This window comes from Leptopilina boulardi, unplaced genomic scaffold, assembly GCF_019393585.1.
Source record: "Leptopilina boulardi isolate dan_hultmark-lab unplaced genomic scaffold, ZJU_Lbou_2.1 LbouV2_325, whole genome shotgun sequence".
NCBI lineage: Eukaryota > Metazoa > Arthropoda > Insecta > Hymenoptera > Figitidae > Leptopilina > Leptopilina boulardi.
The window spans coordinates 1746871-1770515 of NW_026137891.1; the positions used below are offsets into that span (position 1 = coordinate 1746871).

General features: G+C 27.3%; 1 protein-coding gene across 2 annotated transcripts in view; it reads left to right on the plus strand.

Moving 5' to 3' along the window:
- Window positions 1–23645, plus strand: part of LOC127284721 (eukaryotic translation initiation factor 4 gamma 3-like) — a 53440-nt gene that overhangs the window by 26020 nt on the left and 3775 nt on the right. For both annotated transcript variants that reach the window (XM_051310344.1, XM_051310343.1), the window contains exons 2-22: window positions 274–611; window positions 852–1079; window positions 1186–1294; window positions 1399–1596; window positions 3581–3762; window positions 4280–5258; window positions 13942–14876; window positions 15257–15574; window positions 15778–15990; window positions 16071–16298; window positions 16377–16632; window positions 16856–16956; window positions 17183–17399; window positions 17604–17839; window positions 18130–18302; window positions 18549–18628; window positions 18913–19139; window positions 19335–19460; window positions 19549–19624; window positions 19739–19888; window positions 20081–23376. In XM_051310344.1, coding sequence (XP_051166301.1) covers window positions 274–611; window positions 852–1079; window positions 1186–1294; window positions 1399–1596; window positions 3581–3762; window positions 4280–5258; window positions 13942–14876; window positions 15257–15574; window positions 15778–15990; window positions 16071–16298; window positions 16377–16632; window positions 16856–16956; window positions 17183–17399; window positions 17604–17839; window positions 18130–18302; window positions 18549–18628; window positions 18913–19139; window positions 19335–19460; window positions 19549–19624; window positions 19739–19888; window positions 20081–20280 — 5570 coding nt within the window. In that variant the 3' untranslated portion in view covers window positions 20281–23376. The remainder of the gene's footprint in view (window positions 1–273; window positions 612–851; window positions 1080–1185; window positions 1295–1398; window positions 1597–3580; window positions 3763–4279; window positions 5259–13941; window positions 14877–15256; window positions 15575–15777; window positions 15991–16070; window positions 16299–16376; window positions 16633–16855; window positions 16957–17182; window positions 17400–17603; window positions 17840–18129; window positions 18303–18548; window positions 18629–18912; window positions 19140–19334; window positions 19461–19548; window positions 19625–19738; window positions 19889–20080; window positions 23377–23645) is intronic.

Genomic DNA, 23645 nt, shown 5'->3' on the forward strand with positions numbered 1-23645 from the left:
CATTCTCTTGTAAGTGTAGGTTTTTTATACAATATGCTGTGTTATATTATCGAGTTTTAACTTAATAGCATAAAAAAAAACTCTCGGAGTAACCTGTTGCGCCTCTTTTTTTTTTTGATAAATAGCATTTTAATAGGTGTTACATTATTTCCGTTTTCTAAACATCGTAAAAATGTGAAAAAAAAGAAATTGAAAAATTAAATGAAGAAACCTAGAATTTAAAAAAAAAATAATTTTTGAGATTTTATGACTAATTATTAATTTTTGTTTCAGGATCGGAGTTTCATGTTCCTGGACAGAGTTACGGTGCCCAGCCAGGTGGGCAGGTGGGTGGTGGCGGGGGAAACGTTGGTGTACCAGGAGGTAGAGGTCCTCCTCTAGGAGGTATACAGTCTATAGGACAAACGCAAACAGGAATTCCACCAGGAGGTCCAGCTGGTGGACAACAACCACCTCCACAAGCACAAACACCAGGTGTACAGCCTCAACAACCTCAGGGTCCAACTCCCACAACAACACCCCCTGTACATACACCTTCACCTCAAGAAATGGGGAAACAGGGCCATTTACAAACCGTTTTTGTTACTAATCAACAGAGGCCATCCTCACAAGTAAGTTTACAATAAAAATAAATTATTTGCCAAATTAAAACTTCAAATAAGATGAAAATCACAAAATAATCAAATTAAATATTAATTTTCTTTTGTAATAAATTATAGAGAGAGAATAATAATAAGCAATTGATAAAGTAGATCTCTATTATGAAATATATAACCTTTGACATGTCCTTAATTGACAAAAATTTGTTATAATAAGATGTAGGATGGTAAAATTTAATATAATTTCCTCAGGCTTACTATTCAGCGGGTCCGAGGCCTCAGCAACCAAGAGGGATGAATCACAGAGGTGGTCAGGGTGGCGGTAGCACCCAAGTGATAAGCATGGGTGGAGCCCCTAGTGCGGGTGCTCAACAAATGCAATATTCACATCATAATTTTCCAGGAATGTTCGTCCAAAGTCAACTTTCTAATCTTCAACATCAACACCAACAACCTGTAAATTATCCAATGTCCATGCCGGTAATTCATTTTATTTCTAAATTATTTTTTACTTTCTCAATTTATGAATTTAAAAAAAATATTTATTTTTAAAAAATTGAAATAAAAAAAAAATTATTTATTTCAGTTGCGTCCTCCTCAACCGCATCACAATCAAGGACAAAGTCCATTTTATCAGTACCCACATCCCCCAACCGCAATTATTACACCAAGTCCATTTTTTTATTCACAGCAATGTAAGTATTTAATATTAATTGTTTTTTGAATTAAATAGTTTTGGGTAATTAGATTGTAATTTTTTTTTGAAATGAAATAATAATTTGTTTTTATTTTATTTTAGCAGGTAATTTTGCCGTGTATCCAGTGAATCATGCATTCATAAGGGCGGCTTCTGCAAATGCTGTTAATAGTAATGCACAGCATATGCAAGGACAATTGACAAATGCTCAGGGAAGTACTGTTGTTCCTCAAGGTACCCTTCAGCAACCTGCACAACAACCTCAACCAATGCCAACGATGATATCCGTGGCACCCTCGGGTAAGTTTTCTTTTAAAAAAATATTTTTTCGTATTTTTGCAATTTGGTCTTTGAATTTCCCCTCACACTTGAAAAAGTACAAGGCTATTGTAAATAATATTAAAACTGTTTCTATATTTAAACATTTAATATTCAAAAAGAATTTTACAGTTTTTTAATCTATGTATCTATTTCTATTACTCTTTTCGTTGAAAAAAACAAGATTATATTAAAATCACATTTTCTTACAGTTGTTAACAATTTTAATTGTTATATTTTTATTATTATTTTCTTTGTTTTTCACTTAACAATTCCTTTCTTTTTTTCAATACATTTTAATAACAATAGTAGAAAAATATTTTTAAATAATATTGAGAGAAATCAAAAATTTTTCTTATTAATAAAAAATTGTAACTATTTGCATTTTGTAGAAATGTTCAATTTTGTAAATTTTAATTTAATTCAATTTTTGAAATTAAAATTTTTTAAATTTATTTCAAGAGATTCAATCAATTAACATACATCAAACTAAAATGTAGTTTTGAACAGAACTAAATATATTTAAAATTGATTTCGTCCTTATTTGAAAGTACAATTTTAAAAAAATTATTTTTCACTTAAAATTTGTTGTCAAATAATAATTAATAAACATTTTATGTTTTTTTCTTAAAAAGTTAGTGAATGATTCCAATTTTTATAAACATTAGCTTATTTTTCTCTTTGAATGATTCTCTACAATTGTGAATTTGTATTTTTGTTTAATAATGGATTTTTAAAAAATAAAAATTTTATTTATTAACTTTCGAACAAAAATATTGTTATTCAACGATCGTAGAAAATCTCTCAAAAAGCAAAATGAGCTATTTGTAAGAATTGGATAAAAATTACAATTGTTAACCAAATTTAAACAAAGTGAAATAATTATTTAACAAAATTTGTTATTTTTTTTTTTTATTTAATTTTGTATTAAACCAAGTTCACTTTTGGACCGAAAGGCTGAAGCTTAATAAATAAATAATATTTAACAAAATTCTTGAGCAAAATAATTTATTTTGAAAATTGTACTTTTAAAATTTAATAAAATTAATTTTATACTTTTATTTGTTAAAAACAATTCTTTTAGTTTGAAATTATGTTAAATTGAATTTCACCAACTCTGGTTAAAAGTTAATCAGTGATTGAAGACAATTTAATCGCTCATGATTGGTCGATTAGGGATTTAAACGCTGATTTATTTTTAACCGGATTTGATGAAACTGTCCCTAAACACCCTTAACAAAAGTTAATAGGAAAAGAAATTATATTCAAATTATTCATTATATTATGTATAGTTAATTAGATAATTAAAATATAATTTAATGCTGGTAACTAAAGGTTTATTGCACACTATTATAATAGAAAATGTGACAAAAGCATTTAAGCTAAATTGATTTTTAATTGCTAGTTTTATTTTTCTTTTCATTGTACAAATAAATGAAACTGCAAATGCATTTTTAAGTATGTGACCAGCCAATCTCTCCCCTCCTCCCACTTCTTCTCGAGGAGCATGAGTTTCTTAGAATTTGGGACTACTGTTTTCGTGGTTGGTTCTTTACCCTTAACGCTTTAGAGACCCACTCACACAACTTCAGTCACAGTTCTGAAACAGGTCCGTGGCTTTCGGAATTTCCGTTGCTGGCAGATTTGAGCAGTTCCTTGCACAACGCCAAGAAGATTGTGTGCTATAATACATCAAAGTTTTATAACTTTCTGTGATTAACAGCTTTTTTGTTTTTAAGTGCTTTAATTGTTTTTTGTAAATTTAAAATTTAATTATTTTAATTAATTGATTACTTAAATTTTTAAATTTTAACACATTGAATAAACAATGTATGTTTCTAATAATAGATACAAGTTGTATTTTGGTATGTGATTTTTTTTTTTTTTTATATAAAATTTGTGTTAGTGTAATATTTGTATTTTTCTTTTATGTAATTTTTGTTTGGTTTGTTTTTTTTTTTTAAAGAAGTATTCACGGGGCACAACGGAGGTGCATCAGGTGCGTCTAGTATCTCAAGTAGAAAGCAGAGAAGGGCGAAAGCCATTGAAATCATACATCCTGATACTGGCAAATCAATCAGCGAAGAGATTTACAATAATGAATCCGAGAAAGGAGATATCGATAATCGAGAGGCTCCTCAAATGCAAGTGAGTATTTATGAAATTTCATTATAGTAAGTAAACGACTGGAAGAATTCTGATATTCTTTAATCAAACATTTTTTTTAACTTTAATGCAGTGTTGTAAAAAAAAAAAAATTATTACTTCTTCTAATCGGTTGCTTAATAATATTTCCATTAACGATTTTTTATTATTTAATTTTCTATTTTCATTTTAACGTAAATTCAAATTATTGCTAAAAAATATATTGAAAATAACACAATAGTGATATTTTCTGCAATTTAATAATAATAATAATAATGGTAAATAATTTGTCTTAAAACGAATTGATAAGATAAATTATTTACTATTTGAATTTAATGATTAAAATAATAAATTTGCAAATGAATTTATCGTTTGTGTAATTATATATATTTTTTTGTTATTATCGTAGTAAATTTATTATTTGATTAAAGGAGTAAAATTTTTGTTATTGTATTCTCGATTTGTTTAAGTAAATTGAATTGCTTCGCTGTCTATCACGTAGATTTGATGATTGTTGCAGAATTGCGACAAGGCTGTGATAGCTGACTTTGCGGCAATGGTCGCAAAAGCCGCGACCGAGTCAAGTTCCGATTCACCGGTGGCATCAAGCGCACCCGAATCTCCCAGTTCCCAAATTACATCCCAAAGTTTATCGAACCTCAAAGTTCAAACGAATTCCACTACTAATAGTCAATCTAATACCGGTCCTCCTACCCCAACACAACAAACATTACCCGGCGCTTTAACGTCACACAGTCAATCGTTAGGTACTTCTAGTAATGCGGCTCAATTAGAATCGTGCCCGGTTAAAGTGGATTCAAAGCCACTTCAGCCATTAATCAAAGAATTTCAGCCACGAGGAATTGATACGATGAAAATTGTGACAACACCTGTCGCAGAACAATTTCACGTTCAAACAAATTCCTCGGCTACTGCTGTTTCTTCTTCTGTAACTACTGCTGCTGCTGTTGCTACTACTACCATTACAAATAAAGATAATAATAAAATTCCCACACAGCCTCCAGGTGTCAGTGTTGTGAACGTGCCTGCAAGTGAAGTTGAATTGAAGAATACAAATTTACCTCAGGCAACTCCAATTCCTTCATCAACATCGAGCTCAAATAATCCCGATGTCCTTATCCCGTCCACTACTGCCGTGGGTGCTAATAATAACAACCCAGTTCCAACAAAGGATCCATTCCCAAATTTAGTCAACAAAAATAAATCAAGCTCATCGCCGCCATCACGTCGGAAATATCAAAATCCAAATATTCCTCCAAATGCCATTACCATACCTGAGATGCCACCATTGATTAAGGAATCAAAAGAACAAAGGGAGAGGAAGGCAAATGAGAAAAATGCCAATTCAAGAGGTACAACACCAACGCCTGTTCACAATCAACCTGAACATTTTCATCAAAAGACTAATGGCGAAACTAGCGACAAATCAGAAATTGAAACACTGCCGAAAAATGAAACGCAACAGAAGACTTTGGATGGTAAGTTTTTGCAATATTTTTTCAAAATTGAAATTTAAAAATTTTTTTTTTAATTAAATATTTATTTCTCCATTGGTGTTTTTTGTAATTAGTTTCTTGAAAATTCACATGACTGTTGGGTTTAGTTTTTCAAAATTTGTAGGGTGGAATTTTTATTTGACAAATTCATAGGAAAAAAAATTTTCATTTACAAATTGTTACATGATTGAATTTTTATATAAGAATTTTCATTTTACTGGAGCTTTCATTTGTCTTAGAATCATTTTAAAGACAAATTTAAATAACTAATTAGAATTTTATTAATAATTCCCACAGCCAGAGAAATAATTTATTTGAATAAAATAAAAATATATTTGTCTTCAGAGTATAATAACTTTTTATTTGTTTCAAATAATAAAATTTAATTTAGTAAAAATAAAATTTTGTTTAGCGCAAATAAAATTTTTATTTCCACCAAATAAATATTTATTTTGTTCTGAGACAAATATATTATTTCTCTGAGTGCAATATTGATTAATTTTAGTGATGTCATGATCTTTCTGTAAAATATTTGTTTAAACAAATGAGAATCCGGATTTTTAAAAATTCTATGCAATGACAATTTGTGATAATGAAATATTAAATACGATGAAATACAAAAATTTTGACTTTATAAAATTCGAAAAAGCAGAAATTTTATTAAATAAAAATTCAACGTTTTGTCAGAAATATATATTTTTCGATAAAATGTTATTTATTACCAGTGTTGCCGCACGTATTAGGGAAAAGTTAGGGAACTTTATGAAAAGTACTGGAAAAAATATTAAATTTCGAAAAATAGTAAAATTATAATTTTTGAAATTTTCAACTCGAAACTTTTATTCAAAAAATATTGTCTATTTTTTATAATTGAAAATCTCTTGAAATATTAGCATTAGGATAGGGGTAAAAATTTTAATTCTGACTGAAAATCACGAAAAAAAATCGGAGATAAACAAAATAAAATTTTTTTTTGTCAAAATTATGAAAAAGGTTAAGATTAATTTGCAGATATTTGAATTAATTTAATAACTATTAAATAATATAAATTAACAAGATGGATAATATTAAATTGTTTATTAATATAAATAAATAGTAAATCACTAAGTATATTAAGAATTTTGAAACTTGACTCAAATCTAGAAGTGGACTTTCACTTAATTTACATTCACAAGAACCAGAGTGAGATCAGGTTTTTCAACAATATAGATAATTAGTGTTCAAATTACATTAACTTTCCATAAATATTTATTTTGCATTAGATAATTCATTTTTTCTACTAAAAAACGAATTTTACCAAAACTTATTGTTATTAAATTTTTATTTTTTTTAAATAATTTATTGTTCCTTGTCACAAGAAAATTGAAATTCACATTATTTTGATTATTTAAAAATATATTCTCAAATTTAAACGTCAATATTCGTTAATAATCTTTTCTATGACGTTTTTAGTCTCTTTGAGATTAGGAAAAAAAAGTTTCTTCAAAATACAATGATATAATTTAATATTAAATTACATCATATTTTTCATAGATGCGGCAAATAAATTTTTATATAATTTCTGTCGGTTTCAGATAAATAATTAAAATTTCATCTTCTTGAGAAATATATTTTTTAATTATTATAAATTATTTTATTTCTATTTAGAATTATTTTATCTTCTTTTTTTAATTAAGAAAAATATTTTTAAAGTTGAAAACTAATTTTTTGAATCAGTTAAACTTGTTTGAAACAAAAATTTTTTAAATATGACCTTCTATTATTTCTTCGCATTGGAAAAATTATTTATAGCTCATAAAAATGTGTCTTTATAATCAAAAAAAGAAAAATTATTTAATTTTGAAAAAAAATAATTTTTTTACTGTATTTAATTTGAAATTTGTGTAGGTTAATTAACTACGACATTTGCTTAAGCGTTCAACTCATTAATGTGACTTTTCTAGAAAATTTTCGCGACTTGTTTACATTTGATGTCCTTTTGATTGGAGAAGGGGGTCGCGTCAGCAAATGAAAACCTTATTGGTCAATATTTTTCTCTGAAAAATAGGGAAATTATCATTGGTTTTCATTGACAATAGAGAAATATAATTTTATCATCATAATTATCGGTTTCAATTTGTAAATTTTGTAGTTTTCATCCTATTTTTGCCAGTCGTCAGTTTGTCGTTACCCAAACGTTTATAGTTCAGTGTCCGTGTGTATGTCTTTAGAATTAAGTTATGTAAATTTTTTTTATATAGAGACTTAAAGAGAATCAAATTTTCTTTGTTGTCTTTAAATATTTATTTTGTTCGCGAATACTGAAATGTTAAAACGTTTTACGCAACTTGACCATTAATTTATTAATATTTATATTTGATCAATTTATTCTTCGTTGACGAAGTAATTTTTAAATCTATATATGGATAAAAATTTTTTAAATTGTAAATAGTGTAATTTGTCAATTATTGTGGAAAAAAAAAATAATTTAATTTCATCAAAATGGTACAAAAGAAAAAGAGTAAGTTTTCGTTTATTTTATTTTATTATCAGAAGAGTTTATTTATTTTTATGTTTGATTTTATTTTTAATTATAGAATTTAATTTTCAAATTAGCCAACTGATTTTGAGCTTCGTTATCTTTAGGTATTGTTTATGTTTGTGTTTCTTCAATAACCGTTTTTATATCGAATTTGGAAGAATATTTCCTATTTCTTCGGCAATTTTTTTTGTATTAAATCGTTAAAGGATTGTTTTTGATTATTTTCTTGAATTCTTTGGTTTTTATGAGTGAAAATTATTTTTATGGATCAATTTTCTTCATTGAAAATTTTTTTGAATAATTTCATTTGTCATAGAGAAATTTCTTTTTGGGAAATTCTTATTATTAATTTATTATTGTTGTCAATGAAATTGAATAATTATTATTTTTCTTTGAAATAAATTAATTTTCCTCGGGAAGTTAATGTCTTCATTAGTGTGTGTGTCTGATAACCATATTGAAAACTAATTTAAACTATTATTGTACTCTTGTGGAATTCAACCGAAATTTAATATTATAAAGTTTCCCCACTGAGAAATTGGTCAGAGAGGGACTTTCAAAGTCCTTCATCTCTTCACGTTATGACGTCATTGTTAAACGAAAAGAAACGAGTAAAACCGAATTTATCCGATCCTTAGGGTATCCATAAGCTCTCAAAGTGGGAGGCGCCGGTCTTCCATCCATCGTTCTCTGAGAAATTTTAAGTCTCAGAAGCCAGCACGTGCTGTGCTATCTTAGTGTGATTTTTATTTCCCTTTTTTGATTTTTTCCCTTTTAGAAAAGTCCCTTTTTTTTGAAAATAAAAAAAAAAAAATTAATTAATACTGCCATATGTAACAAAGAAACAAATACGCTTATAGAAAATTTTTAAATTTTTTTACTCCAAAAAAAAAAAAAATTGTATATATTTTATTCTGCGCCCTTTACACGCAATTTTAAAAATAATTTTTTTTATGCATAATATTTATCAAGTGACGCATCTCTAAGTTTAGAAGATAGAGGAAATATTAGAAAAAAAAAGTTGATTTTATATACCTACATATAAATAGTGTTATGTAGTGAATTTTAATTTTTTATTCTCGAATCAAGTGAAAGGATGTTCATTAATCATTCGTAAGTTATATTTTTTAATGCACATTTTTATGATTATTAATAATTGGCTTCTTTTTATTATTAATAATTAATTATTATTTATTAATTATTAATAAATAATTATTAATTGTTCATTATTAATAATTAATTATTAATTATTAATTTATATAATTGAAATATTGAATAATTTAATTTCACCCACGACAATCTAAATAAGTTTATGAAACGCTTTCCTCGTTACAAATCTCAAGGCTGAAATGCCCGACCACGTTTTCTCCACGTGGGTGGGGTGTCTCATGGTAACCGTAAATTGTCGCTCAGAGACTGGTTATTGCAGCAATTACATTGCAAAAAGTAGTTGCAATTATGGTTTTTTTTTTTTTTTTTTTAGATTCAAGAAAGGGAATTGTAAATGAAGAACTGAAAAGTTGTTAGCGACATATGGGAAAGGGAAAAATATTAAGAGAGAGAAAGACGGTGTGTGGCCATTTTGTGTGTTCTGGGTGCAGGAAGGAAAAGACGCCATGTTAAATCCGTATATCTAAGTGCCGGTTTGAGAATGTGGTTCGACCTGCTCTTGTAGGGAGAGTCAAATTTATTCATCACATTTTTCTCACTCTCCAAAGATTTTTCTTTGAATTTTGAAAATATTTTTTCAAAAAAATATGTCGGCATTTTTCTTTAAAAAAAAAAAAAAGAGAGAGAGAGAGGAAAGTTTATTGATCTTGAGATGATATAAAATTCTTTATTTTCTCATATATTGAATTTCAAGGAGACTACTTTTCTTGTCCCTCAATCTTCTTATCCTTTATAGAGTAGTTGTGCGTATTTTTATTATATATATATGTAGTTACCCTGATGGCAAACAGCTGCTCGTTTTACCTGCTTCAAGTTTCCCTCATGAAAAGAATAGACGATTTAAATTTTAGACATCTGCAACTTTGTATATTTGGCATCATGTAAAAATAGTACCTAGGACAATATTTATGATTTTGTCTAGAATTTTTGTGATTTATATTTTTATTTTATTACTCACGTTAATGAGATTTTGAGTGCTGTTAGGAAATTGAATAATAAATTAGGCAATAAATTTTTTTTTTTAAATTTGGGCTCCAAATTTATATCTCGATTTTACTGATTTATTTTAATTCGATTTTTCTCATATAGAAATTATTCTAAAACCTTGACATTCAATATCTTTTTTGATTTATCTAATCTAAATTTTTCCTATCATTTAAATGAGATAATTTTTCAGTTTAATGGGGAAAATATTTTCAAATGACTTTTTTTAGTCAGGAAGTTTCTATTTTTTTTCCTTTCAAAAGGTGTTAATTATTGTCGTATTTCAAGAGTCGAAATCAAAGAGTAAAAATTAGAATAAAAATTTTGTACTGACTAGAAATAGATTTGAGATATACAACAGGAAATTGACTTAGTAGATGTGATTCATTTTTCCGCTCCTTGGTGAGAGTGATTTTATTTTCGGTACCTCTGGAACGTGATACACTTTTTTTCTATCTTTTTTTTTTTCAATAGTCTTTCTTTTAAAGGTCATTAAAATTCGAAACGAATTCGTCTCGATGATTTATCGCAAAATTTACTTCAATCTTAAAGTATAATTGCCAAATTTTTTGAGCGATTAGATTATGCCCCTTTAATTTTGTATCAGTCTTCAATTTTTATGTGAAAATAGAATTTTATTGAATTATCGTTAATTATGAAAAATAATAAAAGATTTAGTTTTTTTCAGACAAAAAAAAAAAAAATATTGCTATTTTAATTTGCAAAACGAGAATCTTGAAATAAAAAAAAAAAATCGGCAACTGGTCTTGTTCAATTCCAAAAAGGCCGTGGCCTTCGTTCCTCGACATCGTCGTGGATGTGCGTCCACTTGAGCTGGTATAAAATGCAAGAGGTCATGATGCCAAGCCACTAACACACATCAAATTCATTGCGCCTACATTGACACCTTCACTTTAGCCGCAGTTTATTTAATCGACTGTTCGATTTATCCACTGACTTCGCACTATACCCCGAAAAACTTTCTCCATCCTTATATAATTTTATTGTTAATGTCAATTTAAATAGATTTTTTTTTCGAATATTAATTCTATTTTCAGAAAGAGATTTAAAAAAAAAAAATTAAGTCCCTTTTTTCTAAATTTAACTATCCCCCCTCTTGTATCTTTTTTTTTATTTTGCTACCGAAACTATTTTACTATCGAAATTATTCCTAACTTTTAAAAATTTTAGTATTTTATCCACATTTCATTTCCGATTTCTTTTCTATAAAACTGTATTTTAAAATGAAATCAAAAATATAGAAAACTGCTTCCAACAGTCATTGTGGAAATTCATCTGATAAAAAGTTCCGTCTTGCTTCTGAGATAAACATTATTATTATTATTATAATTATTATTGAACCAAATATCATTTCTTATCGTTCACCTATTGCTGTAATACTGATAAATGTTATTTTTTAAAATAATTATGTTTCATATTTATTGCAATATGTGAACTATTAATTTCACATGAAAAAAAAAAAATTCAAAGGGGAAAATAAAAAAAATTTTTTGAAGGGGAACTGAATAGTGTTTAGTTTTTTCTTATAACTGAAATATTCTATTGTGGAGAATTTTTTTGTTTATTAAAAAAAATGATAATTAGGAATAAAATATTTGAATAAAATGAAAAACATTAATGAGAATACAAAGGAGAAGTTAGCCGCCTCGACCTGCTTTTACAAAATCTTACTCAACCTACTTTCATGCATTGAATTAACTAGTGCAATCAACTGGCATCTTGTTCGTCAGTGATATTATGTCATTGGCATCTCTGATTAGTTGAACGAGTTTTACCATCGATTCTCTTAAACATCGAGTGTCATGACAATTTTCCTGTATTTAATCTCTTTTTTTTAAATTTTATTTTCTTTTTAATGGCAAAATTTATATATTTGTGATTTAATTTAATTAGAAAAAAAAAATTATCGCTTTTTTCAAGAGAGGAAATTTGAGAAACGGGAGATTAGTCAAAAATTTACAGTAATTTTGTTTCCAATTTTTATTTCATTTGTTTTTTTTTTCAAAATTAGTTTTCTTAAAACGTAATTACAATTATTATCTTTCTTTTTTGTTTTTCCCCGAAACAAATTTTCTAATTTGTCAGTTTCCGTATTTTCTTTTATTGAATTGTAATATTTACAAAAAAAAAAAAATTGTTACTAAATTTTATGAAAATAAAAATCAAAAGTTGAAATAAAAAAGGTAAAATAGAAACAAACCGTGAAGTGTTAGCGTCATGAATCACAAATTGAGCTGGATGAATTATTTATTAGATATAGAATATAAAATCGCACATCACTTTTGAATTTCGTAACAGTTGATTTTTGGCATATTGGAGGGGTTTTTTTTTTTTTTTTTTTTTCTTGTCTCGTTAAAAGTCAATATTAGGAAGACTTTTTTTTTTTTGAGACACGCACACTAACACAGAACGATATACTGGACATGACCAGTTGAGGATTTTGGGAGTTTAGTTTAGACTGGGCCTGGCTTTTAATGCGCCTGCTCCTTTGAATCTTACGAACTAATTTAAGAAATCGTGTGTCGAGTCTTGACGGTTTGTACCAGTTCACAGGTTAAAATAGACACGTGAAAGTCGCGTCGATCTGAAGTATTCTTAAACGGTTTTTTTTTTTTATGAATTTTTTTTTTAATTCTGTTTTTTTTCGCGTTAAATTATTATTCGTGAAAATTGAAATAAAAATGCGGACTGTGTGCAGACAAAATGATTTATTCTTTCTGTTGATAAACAATTGATCCAAAAGTTGGGGATTTTTTCACGAGTGAAAGTAAATTTTTGTTTTTTTTTTTTCCCCCCATAAAATGCATTTACATTTCATTCAACCCTCACGAACAGTGTCGGATTGGACCAGTCACTTACATCGTTGTTGGCAAAGATTTCGTAGTTTTATAAATAAATACTGAATCAGTGCAGCTGCTCTTGCAGACACTGAAATTCGAGTCGCAAAGAGTTTGTGTTTCAGTGACGCGATTTTTATCGAGAATTTTCTTTTTTATCGAGATGTATTGTTGAGTGTAGATTTTATATTGTTTTTTAAATAATCAAAATTGACTCTCTTAATTTGAGAAATGTTAATATCTTATCTTCTAATTGTGTGATCTTGAAAGATAAAAAAAAAAAAAAAAATGAGTGATCGAAAAATGAATGGTACTGGACGTGCCAGTAGCAGTTCAAGATCCAGAAGTAGAAGTCGACGTGGTTCCAGAGATCATGGTACAAAAGAAAATTTTTTTCCCTCCTTTTATAGAAAAAAAAATACTAAATTTGCAACGAAAGAAATAAAAAAAAAAAATTAAATAAATTCATCTCAATTGATGTATGTCATGAAATATTGATATAGAGAAGAATTGTTTTACTTTACATCCTTGAAGTTTGATTTGACTTACAAATAAATTTTTCATTCAAGGCAATATTTCGATTTTTAAACATTACATCACGAGATTTTCTATCGTACTGCATATTTGTCGATTATCAAGGCACAAAGATAGACCTTGTATTCTCTTATGGATTATCAAAGTGCATTAAAAAGCTCTTATGTAAGCCTTTTGTTTACATCCGCATTTAAATGCAATTCCACTATTAGAAACTTGACAATTAATAAATTTATGATTAATATTTTAGAGATGTGAAAATTTCAAAAATTAGGCGTGGAATATAATTATTTTTTTTTGTGTTTTTATACAAATTGAATATTGATTATTAAAAAAATATTAAGTTTTTATTTACAAAGAAATGTGTAAAAATAAAGTCATCCATGAACCATGCTACAGCCGGTATCTATAATTATCTTTGGCCAGAAGCCGACATTTACTTTTCTTTACTGCTTACTATTTCAATTGATCAGTCTTAAAAAAAATGTATATTCATTTTTTTTTTTGCCATTGAATTAAATGGCAATGTTTTTTTTTTTATATCAGAAAATAAAAAATTGAATAAAAGTTTTAATTAAAATTTTATTTGTTTTTATAGGCAAATCTGCGATGCAGAAGCAGAAAAATAAGAGTAAGCAGAAAAATCGCGAAATTAGCCGTAAAGGAGCGGAAAAGGAAAGTGGTTCGGATATGGATGCCTTTATGAATTCGGTACCATCCGGGAAAATAGTGGAAAATAAACAACAGACTGATATTAAGGAAGCATTACCTCAGAGGGATAGTAATAAAGAACCAGTTAAAGAAATAACGAAAGATATTAAAGAAAAAGATAATCATGAATCAAAGAAAGAAAAACAACAACAACAACAACAGGCTGTGCCACAAACTAATGAAACGACTCCCATGGAAATTCCCATGGAAAATACAACGAGTGTAGAAAAAACATCACCCGCTACTACATTTAATCACAAGGATATAAAACCAACGATAGAAGAAAGCTCAAAATCGCCGACAATTGTTAGTAGTAGTAATATGTCGCCAATTCCAAATGATGTTGTTGATCATTCTGTAACAATTAAAACGGAAATTGATCTTAAATTAATTGTCGCCCAAAAGAATGAGGAAAATTCAAAGGTATCGGCATTACGTACCTCTATTGAGGAAACTGTTACTGTAATTGAAAAACAAGATGAAAATGCAGCGCCAAATCAAATTGAAACTATTCCCAAAGGACCACAATTATTAAAATATACATACCTTGTTGATCAATGGAGTCCTATTAATCAAAAGGGAAAAAAGACTTATGGCAGGGATTTTCTAATGCAATTGCAAGAGGATCCACACAGTAAAATAAAACCAATAAATCTTCCTGATTTAGATGTTGTTCTTAAGGATGGTTCGAAAATTCGACAACACATCAGTCGAAATCGTAGTCCTGAAATGCGTTCATTCAAAGATCATAATATGAGAGGACACGATAATTTACTTCCTGGATTTGCTAAGAATTCAATGAACGCCAAAATGGGAGGCTTGGTGAGTATTTTATTTATTGAAAAGTATATTGTATTTTCAAATGACAGGCCTTGGATTATAATTTTTAATTTAATTCTCAAATATTCGAAATAAATTTTCTTGATAATATTATTATTTTCATTACAGAATTTAATATCTAATAACATTAGTTATTTAAAGTAAAATATTTGTTAATTAAATTTTGTTAAAGATAAAAAATCGACTTTTTTGTCACTTAAAGTCGATTCGAGGTCTTAAATGATGATTTATTAAAAATGAAAGTAGTGGACTGAAAAGTTTTGAGGAGAATTTATAATCTGATTGTAAAATTATTTTTTTTTTTTTTTGTGAAAAATTTTGCAGAGGATGTAGTAATTTTTATTGTTAAAAAATTTTTACAGCCACCAGCGAATAAAAAGAGCAATCCTGGAAAACCAAGGCAACCAAATAAACCAAATATGGTGATGCCAATTTCCCTCTCGTTACGAGAAGAAGTTAAATTACGAGAGTCGGAAAATGCTTGGAAACCGATGATGAGACTAAAGAATCAAGATGTTGATGTTGAAGAAGCTAAGACCGAAGTTCTATGTAAAAAAGTTCGTAGTGTGCTTAATAAATTAACACCACAAAAATTCGACACTTTAGTTGGTCAAGTCAGAGCATTAAATATTGACACTAAGGAAAGAATGGAACGAGTCATCAATCTCGTCTTTGAAAAGGTATAATTTCTCAGTTATTTTTTTTTTCGTTTATTAAAAATTCAATTTTATGATGATATTTTAATGTCATGCCAGACTGGAGTTTCTGATTAGATTTGATTGTTGAAAATAATTCTGAGATTAATTTAAAAAATATTTTTTTATCTTCATTTTTGTTCAATTCATTCAATGTTGGCTAATTTCTTTTTTTTTCTTGCTTTCAGGCAATTGATGAACCCAGTTTTTCCGTAGAATACGCTCTTATGTGTAAAGAACTTGCCATGATGCAAGTTTCTGGTACAGATCAATCTGACACAACATCGGCAAACTTTAGGAAATTAATTGTTACACGTTGTCAAACGGAATTCCAAAAGGAATCAGAAAATGGTGAATTGAGAGAGACTAAATCTAAGGAAATTGATGAATGTGCAGATCCTGTAAGTTGAAAAAAAAAAATTTTTTCCAAATTTTAATTGTGAAGAAAAATTTATAAATTATCCATTTTTTTTTTTTGCAGGACAAAAAGAAAGAATTAATATCATTCTATGAGGAAGAGGAGAGGAGGATACGAATGAAGTCAGTTGGTAATATTAGATTCATTGGAGAACTTTTTAAACAAGGAATGTTGACGAAAAATATTATGCATTTCTGTATAAATCATTTATTACAATTCCGAGATGAAGAAAATCTAGAATGTTTGTGTAAATTATTAACGACAATAGGAAAAAAATTGGAATCTAAAGATGTATGTATTTTTATTTTCTTTTTATTTACTTGAAAAAAAAAATTGGTTTTAATTGGTTTTTCTTTTGATTTTTTTTAGGAATTGAATGAACATTTTAAGCAGATGCAGAGCATCGCAAATGATAAGGGAAGAATAAATTCTAGAGTTCGTTTTATGCTCAAAGACGTAATTGACTTGAGGGCGAATAAATGGGTGCCAAGGAGAGACGATAGTAATCCTAAGACTATGGACCAAATTCAAAGGGAGGCAGAAACAGAGCGATTGGATGCTCAACTTAACGTTCCTCTTAATACACCACGAAAAGATGATCGAAACGTCGATCGAAGGAGAAATCGTAAGTTTTTTATTGATAATATTTATAATTTTCTTTCTAAAAAATGGAATTTAAGTTAACCATTTTTTAGTAGATTAAAAATTATGATGATACTTAATGTCATGCCAGACTGGAGTTTCTGATTCATGATTGTTAAAAAAAAATTCTGACGTTATTATAAAAATACAAAATTGATTTTTACCTTTTTACTGTTGTTATAAATATTTTTTTTGTTTTTTTGTAGGTGGTGGGGTAGGGTCTTCCGAAGATGGTGGTTGGAGTCAGCCAGTTCGAACGTCGAGAAATACATACTCTTGTGATAGTTCGAAACTTAAAACGAAACCTGTAAGTATTTGATTGTTATTTTATTTTAAAAATTACTGAAAATTTATTTTTATTTCCAAAATTAATAATTTATTTTTATGATGATAATTTAATGTCATGCCAGACTGGAGTTTCTGATTAAATGTGATTAGTGAAAAATATTCTGATGCGAATATTTTATTTCAAAATTTATTTTATTTTTGTGTAGGCTTTTTTTTAAAAAAAACTTTGTATTTCTTTTTTACAGCCTTCAATGGACGATCTTCAATTAGGAAATAGAAGTGCTTATACAATGTGGAATAAGAATATTCCTCCAGTAGGATCCACAAAAATGCAAAATAAATTCTCACCCTTAGAAAGTATTTCATCGTTTGATCAAGAAAAACGTACTCCACTCCAACTTTCTGGATCAAAATCGATGGGACCACGAGAATGTGGAAGAACGGATTACAAATCTTCTTATGGTGAGTGTAGTTTTTAAAAAAAATATTTGTAAATTAGTCAATTTAAATTAGTTTTTAATATGATGATAACCTTTTTTTATTCGATAACTCCTGAGGGAAGTTTGTGGGTCATAGCCAAAAGGATACTGAATTTTTTGTTGTTGTTAAATTAGTTTTTTTTTTTGCAATTTTTTGTGATTAACAAGAGTTGATTTTTATTTACAGATGGTAGAAGTTCGCGAAATGGTAGTAGCTACCCATTAAGTAGTAGTGGTTCCTTGAGTAGAGAGGGAATCTCCGCGCTTGATAGTGGAAGAAGTCAAAGTATTTCTATGCCTCCTCAGAGCAAACCAGCTCCACAACCTACCTCTATTAGTAATAAACCCGAAAAGTCTGAAGATGAACTCGTTAAAATTGTCGATTTATTCGTGGATGAATATATTGCAGAGGGTAATAAAGATGTAAGTAATGGAGATTTGTTTTTATCATTTTTATTATTGCACACTCCTTAGATCCATCTCTGATATTCCCAAGGAGATGCTTGAGTCATTGGTGTGCTAGAATACACAATACCTTCTTTTTGATTTCATTACTTTGTGCGAATACCTCTTTTTGGTAACAAAAACACAAAGTGAACCGAAAAGTGGACAAATAAATTTAAAACAATTTATTTTTAATTAATATGGAATATAAATATGAATTAGAGGGGAAAAATAGTTTTAATTCTAAAAGAAATCAATTTTTTTCACAGGATATTTCACAAGAAATAAGAGATCATTTCCCAACATCTCAATTGCCAATGGTGATTCGTCAAATGATTAACGCAGTTCTTGAGAAATCTGTCACTGCACGGGAATCTATATCAAAGCTGTTGTCCTTCCTCATCACCAAAAAAACCATTACACTGAACGACGTTCAGAAAGGGTAAGTTTAATTTATAATTATAAATCTATAAATTCTAATTAATACAGAAAAGGATACAAATTTTATAAAATATCTTTATTGATAATAATTTTTTTTTTTAATATGATGATAACTTTTGTAAAAATAAGAAATGTGTATAATACCCATTGTGAATTTTTAGCCAAAAGGATACTGATTATATTTTATGTACAATTAGAATTTTTCTAAAGTTGTTAATGAGATTTAATATAAGTAATTTTTTTCCAGATTGGCTGAAGTTCTTGAATGCATTGACGATTTGATAATTGATATTCCAAAAATTTGGTCTTACATTGCCGATATTTTGGGTAAGTTTACTTTAATTTCCATTGGTAATTAAATTCGTATTGATCAATAATTTATAATTTAATTATTATAATTAATTACATTATTATTGAATTATTATTTTTAATTTATTGAATTATTATTATTAAATTTAACTAAATATGATGACAAACTTTGACCATAAAAATTATTCCATGCTGGTTTCAATGCTCAACAGGGCTGAAAGCTTTAAAATTGATATTCAATAATAATTTTTGAATCGAATCTTATTTCTAATTCTTCTTTCTCTCTCTTTTTTTTTCTTTAGTACACCTTCTAATTGACGAAACTCATCCATTTGCGGAATTACCAATTACCTTAGCTAATTTGAGAATTAAAGGACAAAGTGGAAAATTTGTAGGCGAATTATTCTCAAAAGTGGCTACAATTAGTGGACCAGAAATGCTCGTTCAAAAATGGCTTATGAGTAAATTGCAATTTAGTGATATTATTAATGGAGAACGAGAAAATATTGATGAAATTATCAAGAATTATGTAAGTTTTGTTTATTTAAAAAAAATTTTATTTTTTATTAAATTGAATGATGATTGTTTTCATAATAAGTAGGGTATTTGTTACCTATATATGCATTTTTAGCCAAAAGGATACTGACTAAAGAATACAAATTTCAAAAAAAAATTATTTTTAATTAGACAAATTTTTGATAGTTTTCTTTTTTTTTTATTGTAGAAATTACAAGTACTCGTCGAAGAGAAATCGTTGACATTTACTCTTGAACAAATTCAGGATTATCTTGTAAAATTGATGAAGACCAATAGCAATAGTACATTTGATGATGTTGTTAATTGGATAAAGGTATGTATTATTTTTTTTTTATATAAAAATAAATATTTTTTTTTTTGTAACAAAGATTTTAATTATAAAAATTATATTTGTGTTACAGAATAATGTTCCAGACAGAGTTCTTGAGCCACAATTTATCCGAGTTCTCATGACTGCCATTTTGGAAGTATCCACTGGTGAGTAGATAAATATAAATTTAAAAAACAAATTTCCATTTTTTTTTGTTAATTATTAAAATTTGTCTTTTTTATTTTATAGTAATTAAAAAATTGTCGTTTTTTCTGTTACAGTTCGTAATAATCAAAGACACGACTTCAAGCCTGAAATTTTCCAAGGCTTGCAATTGCTGATACAAAGGTTCGTCGATGCGAATGAAAAATTAGAATTGCAATGTCTGTTCGCTGTTCAGTCATTTGCAAATAAATTAGAATTTCCGTCTGGTGAGTTATTAAATCATTAAAAATTATTTTATGCAGGGTGTCTGAAGTTGTAGTTTTTTTTTTCGAATCATAATTGTTATCTAAATTTCGATTTGATCATAGAGAATTTAATTTATTAGACACTCTGTTATTTTATTTAAAAAAAAAAATGGTTATTACTATTTTTTTAACGTAAATTATTTTTTCTAATAGGACTGCTTTTAAACATTTTTGATAAATTATGTGAGGACAATATAATTTCCTTTGAGTCTTTCATCTCGTGGGAGACGAATGACGATGCGACTGAACGTGAGGGAAAGGCAGTAGCTTTAAAAGCACTTACGTCTTTTTTCACTTCGTTGAAGGAAGCCGAGGAAGTTTCTGAAGAAGAAACATCAGCTCAAGTGCGTTAATGTTTGTCAGTGTTTTAAAGAAAAAAAAAAAAGGAAAATTAAGAATTTTTGACCGTATACCAACGCGACGTGAGTTTTTACTCTTTATTCCTGATTGCATGAAACATGTTTTCCAGGAAAGTGCGTTTTTTTCGCAATTAATAAGTGCTAAAAGACTTATGAATTTGTACCAAGACTCCATAAATTTAACTTTAAAACTCGAACTCTTAGAAAGTGGCCAAAATTGCAGTTGTTTTTTTTTTTTGTTTTTTAAATGGACACATTTATCTTACAAAGACAATGGAATAAGTGATTGTGCCGAGATGTGTATTATAGCCTAGGACATAAAAAAAAAAAGCCGAAGACAAAGTCGAGGCAAATCAACGGTTACACTGAAATTCCGTATTTGCGATACGCTATACATAAAATTGAAGATAAAAAACAAAATATTAACTATTAATAATGAATACAGAAATAACTGCAAGATAATTATTATATATAATTGATTTAAAAAAAAAGGTTTAAAGTTTAAATAAAGAAATGAGAAAAAAAAACAAACAAAAACTTTGAAAAATGATATCGTGTTTTTAAAAAAATAAAAAAAAAGTCACGGGAAATGTTTTCGCGGCTTTTCTAATCACGTTCTCTCTTGGACTCGCGTTTATTACAATCGTCAAATAAAAATTTAATAAGCCGCGGATACATTTCAATTTTTAAACGATATCGCACATCGACAAAAAAGTACTTGCTATAAACTTAGATAATCGGGATATAAAATCGTGTAAGTACATCTTAGTTAAGACGAAACGAAAAATAACTAAAAAAAAAAAATTTAAAAAAAAAAAAAAAAAAAAAAACAAAAAAAAAAATTACACGGTCTTTACAAGCTGATAAAATGCTATATTGATAACCAAGTCTGAGAACGATGATTCTTCCTATTACTGTAAACGAATATAACAGAATTAATTACTTATAAATATTGCGAATATGGTCTTATATATATAAAAAAAAATATTATATTGTAATTCTAAGATGAGCGATCGTGATTTTTTTTTTTGCGAATAGACAGATTTAAAAAAAAAAAATGGTGAGAATGACAAAACATAAACAATATCGACCGCGTAAATTTTATTTCCAGTCGCGTCAAAAGGCTCTACTATTTTTTAAATGAAAAAAACAAAAACGAGTTATTTATAATCAATTAAAAAAAAAAAAAAAAAATAGTTGCATCGCGTGGATATTGAATGTCTGCGTTAAAATAATCGTGAGCTTTTTTTTTTTTTTAATTAAAAATGATAATGATGGTGACGATGATGATGATGATGATGATGATGAAAAAAGATATTTTTTTTCCTCTAAAAGTAAAGTCAATTTTGATTTTACTTTTAATTTGGATTAATTATCTTAACGATAATGATGATATAAAAAAAACCGTGTTCACATGTAAATAAGCTGCATCGCAGCAAAAAAAAAAAAAGAAAAAACTTTTCAAACTAATAAATAAGTGCTCATCACTGCAGTGCCGTATTCTGTAGAGATTGTTAAAATAAATTATTTCTATTCTTCACAGTACCGTAAAATTTCTTGTGTCAGGGGAGGGGGGGGGCGGAGTTGAAGAGGGAAGGGGGGAGATATGCGTGCAGATATTTAAAAAAAAAGTAATAAATAAATAAAAAAATATATAATCCACATATAATTCCCTATAGAAATCGGCAGCTTATTTCCGTGTAAACTTGGACCGAATATGTACAAGTTGCGTGTAAATGTAAAGAATGAATTTTTCCCCGAGTGTATTTACAGAAAGAACAGAGTATTTTTAAAAGAAATTCCTTCAAGTTTTAGTTTGTTTTAAAAAATCGTTAAATTTTTACTAGTAAATGAATATATCTCCGATATTTTTAATTATTTTTTTTTTCTTAGAAATTATTATTATTATTATTATTATTATTATTGAAAATTACATAATTATTAATTATTATTATTATTAATTATTAATTATTCTTATTATTATTAATATTATTATTATTATTATTATTATTACAATTATTATTATTATTGCTGATGCTGAGGAATAAATGTATCTTAAAAAGAGCGGATCTAGGAAAAATTATCTTAAATGATTTGTTTTTTTGAATATGTGCATTCTATAGAATGTAAAATTCGATGAAACAAATCTCTTATTGAAGAATGGTAGGCAATTGAAATTTATAATAATTTATATGTGGGGAGAACAGTTTGTTGATAATTTGTGGATAGGATGATAAAGAAATAGTGAGTAAAGAAAAAAAGAAAAGAAGGAAAGGTTATTGTTGTAAATACTAAATGGACATTGTAAGTGAAATAATTAAAAAAAAAAAAAAAAGGGAAGGAAAATAATGATGAAAAGAACCTGTTAAAACCTTGTGGTAATATTTTCACAAGGGGGAGAATATTAAAAAGAAAAAAGAAAAAAAAACACAATTTTTTTTTTTTTTTTTTTTTTGCGATACTGTTTATCTCATCGCTGCGAATCGCTGTATATGTATATATATATATTTATATGTTTTTATATGAATATATGAATATTTATAAACATATAATATATAAATAAATATATATATATGTATATATATGTATATAAATAAATATACATGTATAAATAAACAAACAATAATGCTAAGAATTCAGAGAAAAACAAACACATACACACGCGTAAACATTATATATATAAATCATATCTATATAAAAAAAAAAAAAAAATAAAAAAAAACGAACTCCATTGACAGTCTTTTTTTAGATTATCCGAAAATTTCCCATCATTTTTTCCTATATAAAAAATTGTTTTTCAAAAAGAAATTTTTTTTTTTGATTAAAAGACAATTTTTAATTTGTATACATTAATTTTTTTTAAGTTTTCAATTTTTACAGGAATTATCAAAAATTTGTTATTGAGAAATTACAGATTTTTAGAAATGAAAGGAAAATTTTTGCAGATTTTCACAAAATTAGAAGAAATTTTATTCACCAAGGGAAAATTGTTTTATAATAGCAGAGAAAATAATAATTGTTTTGAGGATCATGGACCAAATTTTTTACAATAGGCCGAAAACCAATACCGAATTCATATCTGAAGAAAATGTAAGTTAGATTTTTTTTAATTTAAAACAAAAAAAAAACTTTAAATATTAGGTTTTAAACGAGATGAAAATAGTGATTTTTTTTATTCATTTTCATCTGGTATTTTTATTTACAAAATACGATTATGAAATTCAATTTATGATGATACCTAATGTCATGCCAGACTGGAGTTTCTGATTAGACGTGATTGTTCAAAAAAAAATTCTGAAGCTAAAATTTTATTACAATTAAAAACTAATTTTCAATCTTTGTTTCAGTTTATTAATCAT